Source organism: Mixophyes fleayi, chromosome 8 (genome assembly GCF_038048845.1).
Source record: "Mixophyes fleayi isolate aMixFle1 chromosome 8, aMixFle1.hap1, whole genome shotgun sequence".
Lineage (NCBI taxonomy): Eukaryota > Metazoa > Chordata > Amphibia > Anura > Limnodynastidae > Mixophyes > Mixophyes fleayi.
The window spans coordinates 24,256,184-24,264,116 of NC_134409.1; the positions used below are offsets into that span (position 1 = coordinate 24,256,184).

At 39.7% G+C, this 7,933-nt stretch overlaps 1 protein-coding gene across 2 annotated transcripts; it reads right to left on the reverse strand.

Moving 5' to 3' along the window:
• Positions 1–788: 788 nt before the first annotated feature.
• Positions 789–7,922, reverse strand: TCEANC2 (transcription elongation factor A N-terminal and central domain containing 2). 2 transcript variants are annotated; one of them, XM_075182150.1, is made up of 5 exons: positions 7,774–7,858; positions 5,982–6,139; positions 5,510–5,651; positions 2,408–2,601; positions 789–1,423 (listed from the first exon to the last, which is right to left on the reverse strand). In XM_075182150.1, the coding sequence occupies exons 2-5, from the start codon at positions 6,075–6,077 to the stop codon at positions 1,235–1,237; spliced, it is 621 nt and encodes a 206-aa protein (XP_075038251.1). In that variant the 5' UTR covers positions 6,078–6,139; positions 7,774–7,858; the 3' UTR covers positions 789–1,234. The 2 variants fall into 2 exon arrangements, with proteins under 2 accessions (XP_075038251.1, XP_075038250.1); XM_075182149.1 differs by lacking the exon at positions 5,982–6,139 and having other exon boundaries at positions 7,774–7,922.
• Positions 7,923–7,933: the final 11 nt, after the last annotated feature.

Genomic DNA, 7,933 nt, shown 5'->3' on the forward strand with positions numbered 1-7,933 from the left:
AGCTCTGCACTCCGCTCACTTTTTCCCCTTACGGCTTGTTTGAAACAAGCCTAGCGGGTGTCTATGCCCGTCCGCTGTGAACTTCACCCCGTTCACACAATGGAAAAAGGGAGGAGCTTTACGCGCACCCCAAAAAGTTTTGGTTATATCATATCTGCTAAGTTAAACACAAGGGGCGTCATTTACAGCTGGGAGTAAATACAGTTAGAAGGAGCAATCTTGCACCTTGGCACAAACCCACGTTGCACTGTGTGTGAAGAGAGATGTGTAGAGATTGGAGGGTGCGTGTCCTAGCTCAACTTTAAATGGCAGCATACAAATAAAGCTTCCCAGAATGTGTACACTACACAAGCAGCCAGTATTTCCTCTGCAAGCAGAATAATGACATTTGCTCCTCTTGGATCATATCATGGTTTCACCAGGTGAAACTTTGCACCCTTTAGCTGATTTGTTAAGTGGCCTAACAAGCTCGGTCCTCAGCGGTGTCATCCTGCTTACTTTTGGATACTCGGGTGTGGCTCGAGTCGCTGCTGTCAGGAGCCAATAGGAACAGTCCATGTGGTCTTATCTGGCATGCTTATTTGCGTGCCCACCCGAATATAAATATTAAGATACTGGACACAATACATCCTTGTAACATACAGAAAAGGAACAACACCTCAGTCATCGCGAGTGTCCTTTACGTGGACTTATCTTTGGCTGCGAGCCCAAGAGGAAAGAGGCCTCACTCCTTACCTACCTTATAATTTACATCCAATTTCCTAGCAAATAATCTTTAGACCAGGAGATTGTACGTTAATGCTCATTAAGATTTTTATTCCAAGTGCAAAAATATTTTTAAAAATAAGACATTTAAAAAAATAAATAATTTTCAAGTATCACCATTTCCGCTTTAAAGAGTTCTCCCTTTAACGTTTTGAGGGATTTTCAATTGAATGTTAAAAAGCAAAACTATCGGCAGCTTTATATGCAGGGCATTCTCAAGAGCAGCCTGGCCAACCTGCAGCTCTCTATGTCTGGTGAAACTGAAAGTCCCAGCATGCCCTGTTAGCACTCGGCTGCCTATCTACTGGCAAAGCATGCTGGTGTTTGTAGTTTCACAACACCTGGAGAGCCGCAGGTTGGCCAGGGATGCTCCAGAGGATCACATAAGCCAGACAGCTGGAACAGACCTGCATTTTTGAAGACATGTGCAATACGGTGTTTGTCCTGTTTGTGTACAGTTGGCAGCACATTATTTCTTATGACTCTGCACTAACTGGTTGACCGGTAAGTGTCCATCCTTAACTTGGGATCGAATCTCTGGCTTGTGCTTCAGAGCAAAGACCAGGGCACGGACTGTCCTGCGATAGTGAACATTGATCAGCCGGGAGCTTTGGTGGAAAACTTCACGTTCAATACACTCAGCCAAAGAGTCACCAACCTGGTGTAAGAGAGAAGAAAAGTACTTAAGACAATGTGTTCCCGATCCCACTATATTTATGACACTGTATGAACACACATGCTAGCCAGTGCCTTATATACAGAATTATTATTACATGCTTAATCAACTTATTGTCAGTTCATGCAGAGATGCTGTCATTTTGAAAGAAGGATTTTTCTTTATTCAAGTACATTTGGCAGTGCAGCGACACAGTGGTTAGCATTGCTGCCTCACAGTGCTGGGGTCAGGAGTTCTTTTCCGACCAGGGCCCTATCTGTGAAGCGTTTGCATGTTCTCCCTGTGCTTCCAACACTTTTTGTAATGCATTAAAAACCACCATTCTGCACACTGCATCAATGTCTGTAAAGCAATTTATTGCTGTAGTACCATTTAAAAATCTACACTTGGCACATTCTTAACCTCTTTTTGTCTGAGGAGCCAGATCAAGCCTAAGGGGTATGTTTATAGAAACTGCGGGTTTGAAAAATTGGAGATGTTGCCTACAGCAACCAATCAGATTCTAGTTATCATTTATTTAGTGCAGTCTACAAAATGACAGCTAGAATCTGATTGGTTGCTATAGGCAACATCTCCACTTTTTCAAAGCCACAGTTTAGTAAATATACCCCTAGGTGTCATTGATGGAACCCGTGGTTAATTTATTTTTTTATTTTATTTTAGTTGGATTTACTTTTGGTCACAAATGAAATACAATATTCTTATATAAAATTATAAGCTCTAGAACACGGTTTCTTGGGGATTGACCTGCTGCATTCAATAGTTGGCTCACTCCACAAAATGGCTGCCTCTAGGGTACCTCAGAGAGGTCACTGGTTCCTAGTGAACCGATAGACTGCGTTTCATGGTTAGTATTTCCCCACAATCTGGCAGCCTCTGTATATAAAAGTGTCATACATTACAACCTACAGTATATGTAGTATCTGTGCACACAAATATGGATTCATTGTGTTCTGTTTATATCACCTCCATGTCTAAGACCTCACACAGCATCCGTCTGGCATTGCTGCGCAGTTTCTCAGTTGCGGCATCACTCCTCACTTCTATGGTGGGTTTGCAGCGGTTTTCCTGTATATATTTTTCCCACTGAGTGTGTACGTCCTTAGCAAGTTCAGATACTTCTCTGTCAGGGTGTATCTGCAGGCTTTCCACTGCCTCGCCTGCGAAAGGAACACACACTGTTAGTTCTGACAGAAAGACAAGAAAAATAAATGGTTGGCATATCCATAGACCAAAAATACAAGCTCCAGATTTATTTTAATTTTTTTAGTGAATAATAAGAAAAGACCATAATACAAGAAAAGTTCTTGTTGCTGAAGCTCAGAGATTTAGCTGGAGAAAAAAATAAAACACAAATAGAGGTGAACTGAGCACCCACAAACAAAGAATAATAAACTAAAAAGAAAAATAGCAGCTCCATTGGTAATTACTACAAATTGTCCCAAAATAAAATATACCAGACAAATAGATATAAACCTGGTTTGGTAATTAAACATATAATAAACAACAAAAAAAATAAATAGACTAGTGCAAGCTATAAATATATAGAATAAAAATATAGACAATTCATATAAATCCATAAAATAATAAAATACTATACTGTTATAATTATTGGAAAAACACAAATACAGCGCTAACAAAAATATATTCACTGAGTTGTACTTAAACAATCCTGATGGACTGTGACGGTTTCCGAGACGAAAAACGTAACAGTGGTTTCTAAAAAAAAAACCAAGAATTTAATACATCAATATAATAACTAATAATATTGCATAAAAGCCCCCACATAGGAGTGAAAACCAAAACAAAATAGGTAATATAACGGATCACAAAAAGCTGGTATTCAATATAGATCAGGCCTGTCCAACCTGCGGCCCTCCAGGTGTTGTTAAACTACAAGCCCCAGCATGCTTTGCCAGTAGACAACCTGTTGATAGCTGGAAGGGCATGCTGGGACTTGTAGTTTCACAAACATCTGGAGGGCCGCAGGTTGGACAGGCCTGATATAGATGATGATTAATACACGTCACATAGCTCATACAGAACACATATATAGCATATAGTTAAGCCGTTTCAATTGTATAATATACATGGATTAATTAGGCAGCGATTGTCCTGATATTTGTTGTTGCTTTTCAAATATAATTTTTCCTTTTAATTCTTGAATTTAGGTCAATCCAACCTGTAACTTCAGGAGGTAAATAATATTCTGAATAGTACACAGTAGCTACAGGTATCTTGTATGAGAATGAGTGCACTTATTCATACTTGCCAACTCTCCCGGAACGTCCAGGAGACTCCCGCATTTTGCGTGAGTCTCCCGGACTCCCGAGAGAGTGTGGCAATCTCCCTGATCTGCCCAGAAGTTGGCAGAATACGGTTCAAACGCCCCGATTCACCGGGAATCGCGCCGTTTGGCCCCGCCCCCACTGTAAAATGATGCGATTTGCGTCATTACGTAATGAGGCGGGGCCCCCTACCCGCCTACCTCCTACTAGCAGCTCCCGGAGAAAAAAAAATGAAATGTTGGCAAGTATGACTTATCTGAACATGCTATACCCAAGGTCTCATTCTCAAACTAAATACCAGTAGCTACTGTGTACTATTCAGAATATTATTTACCTCTGGAGTTACAGGTTGGATTGACCTAAATTTAAGAATTAAAAGGAAAAAATATATTTTAAAAGCAACAACAAATATCAGGACAATTACTTTTTTTTTTAAACCACTGTTGTTACGTTTTCCTTCTAAGAAATCGTCACAATCCATCAGGATTATTTAAGTACAACTCAATGAATATATTTTTTTACAGCTGCGACTTTTTGTTATTATTATTATTTTTTGGACTAGTTGTTACCCAGTGCCAGTTTTTTCTTTTTGTTTTAGACTTTTATAATTATGTATCTTAAAAATAAAAGTAGATCAACTAACTCCCTTTTACATAATAAAAACAAAACACTGTGATAAATATCTAACTCGGATAAAACATGTTTCGTACAATTGCATTTTGTTCTAATGAAATGTGTTGAAAAGCTCAATTATATTTCATTTTACACAACATATTAAATATCTTTGATGACCATCATCAAATTTGCATATCATTGTTTAAAAGAGAACTTGATCTAGGAGTAGTGTTTTCCAGATAGACCTTCCTTACGCCTGTAGTAGGAAGGTCTAATGTCTGGGACACGTGTGGATTGGCAGATACTCCCCCCACCTCTGCCTGTAAAGGTTCCTTTCTCCCAGGTTGATATCTAGGACAAGTTTCAAATTAAATGAAGGCATTGGGTCATTTCAATTCTGATAGGGATGTATCTTCGTCAGCTCCCATAATTGGGTCCAATAGAAAACACAATTATATGGATGTAAGTGCACCTTCAAGTACAATGGATAGTTGTCTATGGCCACAGCAGGTCGATATTACTGCATTAGGACCCAAAATGAGGATCTGTGCAGTTATTCCTATGTTTTGAAAGAACTTTATCCTCTGGGGAAACTTATTTACTGCTTTGTATGTTTTACTGCATAGGATACAACTACAATTACAGCAAAACTAAGCAGTCATCATCTATGTTCCAGAACTCAACCGCCAGGGCATTGTCAGCACCCTGCAAAGTCCAAGTGACATGACACAATTACCAATGCAGAATAAAATAAATTGCACTTGACTACTTAAAAGAATAAAGCCCCCCAAAACCAAACAATTCAGTACCTGATGGGAGTTCTTTAAGTTAAAAATAATACTTTATATAATTTATCTGGGGACCCAGGCAGCTGGCCAATGACACTCTCCTCTCTGTCACTTGCTTGTTACAAACAGACAGGAGTGTCACCAATGTTCAAGTGGAACGTCATCGATGCTGGAAGGCCCACTTGAGCAGGAGGAGAGTGTCGCTGGTTGATATTACAGACATCAATGGATCCGCCAAACTGGCAGTAATGCCATAGCCCTAGTAAATAATATTCAGTGTTCTGGTTTCATTTACCGAACTCTACCCAAATCTGAATTGTACATTTTTTTTGTGGAATGAATGACAAATAGCGTAAACTCTGTCATGGGAATTTTACCAATTTTCGTGGACCGTATCACTTCCTCTGAGGGGATTTTCTTCTTGAGTTGTATCAAAGCGTCCAAGAGATTCTCCTTGGTTTGGTTAGGCAGCTCCAAGATACATCTCCATCTCTTTATATCTTCCAGGACCACAACTCTCTAAACGAGACAGCATGTCAGATACTACATCTGAAAATCTAACGTAAGAAAGCCTCAGTTGGTAAAAAAACATAGCAGCACACCTACACCAACATATATCAATGAACAAACCTGAAGCCCTCTAAAAATAACTGCAATGAGATTTATTCTGTCATTCAATAGGCCTTCCTTTATGAAATATAATCAATGCTTTTACAGACTAATCATAGGTACACTTACGGCATATACTTTTAGCGCATTGGTTCCTCTCATTTTGTGATGTCAGCACATCACCAAGTAATAATGGAACATAACTAACATTCCAAGAATACTTAGCACATTGGTTCTTACATTCTGTGACGTCAGTAAAAGATGTCCGTCTGGGGCCCAGGAATGGCTCAGGCTAGCCCTGGCTAGGAACACCCTCATCCGCCCTGCCCCTCCCATCAGAAAAGGCAGCCTTTTTCAGTGCCTGCTTTTGGTGCCATCTTGATGTACAAAACCACGTCCTTCCAGTAAAGAAAAGTCCCCTAAGCATAATAACGCACGATGTAGACAAAATGCACACATGGCACATGTCATTTTGTATGTTTAAGTCTGTTTTTCAGACTTTTTGTTGTTAGTATCGCTTATTCTGCTTTTTGTAACCAATTTTTTATTACCTTTTCGTCAGTATGCAAACAAAACACAGTATTTATAAATACCACCAGCAGTCACAACCTAAACCTGCACTGCTACTACTTTTTCCACATATTTTCCAATCTGAATTAGGCAAGTCATGTTAAAAATATAAAAATTATAGGGTAAATTAATTAACCAAGTCCAGGTGACTACAACTGGATAGTAAGTGGGGAGAAGAACAGAAATGTAAAGCAACAAAAACTCTTGTAGGCTGATAAAGAACTTTAAAGCACAAATAAATAATAAGGTTTGTCGCAACCTATCTTAGGGGTGGCACACCCTAAAAAGATAAAGAATATAGTGCAAAAAAATTAAAATTTGCGCCAACAGAAAACTGAGCAAAAAGGTTTGCAACAGATATGGGGGAAAACATGTATAAATCAAAAATATTTATTATCACAAGTATAAAAACAATATATAGCTCAAATGTGTATACAGATGAAATGGTCTAGTATATAACAAAGAATAAGCTTCTAATACATCATAATATAATAATAATATATTATGATATATTAGAAGTCGAGAAACACATTACTTTTTTGGAATTTTCATGTCCTTTTCAGGGACTCTTTCTATTAATACTTATTCGTTATATACTAGACCATTTTGTCTTTATACACATTTGAGCTACATATATTGTTTTTATACTTGCGATAATAAATATTTTGGATTTATACATATTTTCTGCCATATCTGTTGAGAAAGAGAACAGAATATGATCCCACTGGAAGATGACTCAGTTGACAGGTATCATCATGATCATCATTTATTTATATAGCGCCATTAATTCCGTAGCGCTGTACAGAGAACTTATTCACATCAGTCCCTGCCCCATTGGAGCTTACAGTCTAAATTCCCTAAGATACACACACACACTAGGGTCAATTTTGTTAGCAGCCAATTAACCTACCAGTATGTTTTTGGAGTGTGGGAGGAAGCCGGAGCACCCGGAGGACACCCACGCAAACACGGGGAGAATATACAAACTCCACACAAATAAGGCCATGGTCGGGAATTAAACTCATGACCCCAGTGCTGTAAGGCAGAAGTGCTAACCACGGCGCCAGGTATGATGTGCAATTTATTGCTAATGAGTAGTAATAACCAGGATGCCAGTGTATCTAGTCTCCCATTCAACAGCTAGATCTACACCACAAACAGACAATCTCTAGCTATCCAGCTGTTGTGGAACTACAATTCCCAGCATACGCTGCTTATTTCATGTCCAATCCATCACCTAGATCTACACCAGACGCAGGTAGCCTCTTGCTATTCAGCTGTTGTGGAACTACAAGTCCCAGCCTAGCCTGCTTATCTAGTGTCCCATTCATCACCTCCTAGATCTACACTAGACGCAGGCAGTCTCTGGCTATCCAGCTGTTGCTGAACTACAAGTCCCAGCATGCCCTTGCAGTACCACAATGGGCGGAGCCACAGGCTGCCATGCTCGGTATACGCTCACCTTCAGGGAGTGCAGGGTGGCCTGTCCCAGGGAGCCCTTACGTTTCCCCGCTGGCAGCGGCTGACGGCTGGGGTTCCTGATGACGAACCTGTCCATGTTACAGCAGTAATGTGTCTCCCTCTTCCTACAGCACCATCACGTCGCGTCGTGATGACGTACA

Excerpts from the sequence above, each read along its gene's own strand:
- TCEANC2 (XM_075182149.1), bottom strand. The coding sequence starts at position 7,869 with ATGGACAGGTTCGTCATCAGGAACCCCAGCCGTCAGCCGCTGCCAGCG. Across the intron at positions 2,602-5,509 it reads GATACGGTCCACGAAAATTG|GCGAGGCAGTGGAAAGCCTG; the intron begins GTAAAATTCCCA and ends TTCCTTTCGCAG. Across the intron at positions 1,424-2,407 it reads GTGAGGTCTTAGACATGGAG|GTTGGTGACTCTTTGGCTGA; the intron begins GTGATATAAACA and ends CTCTTACACCAG.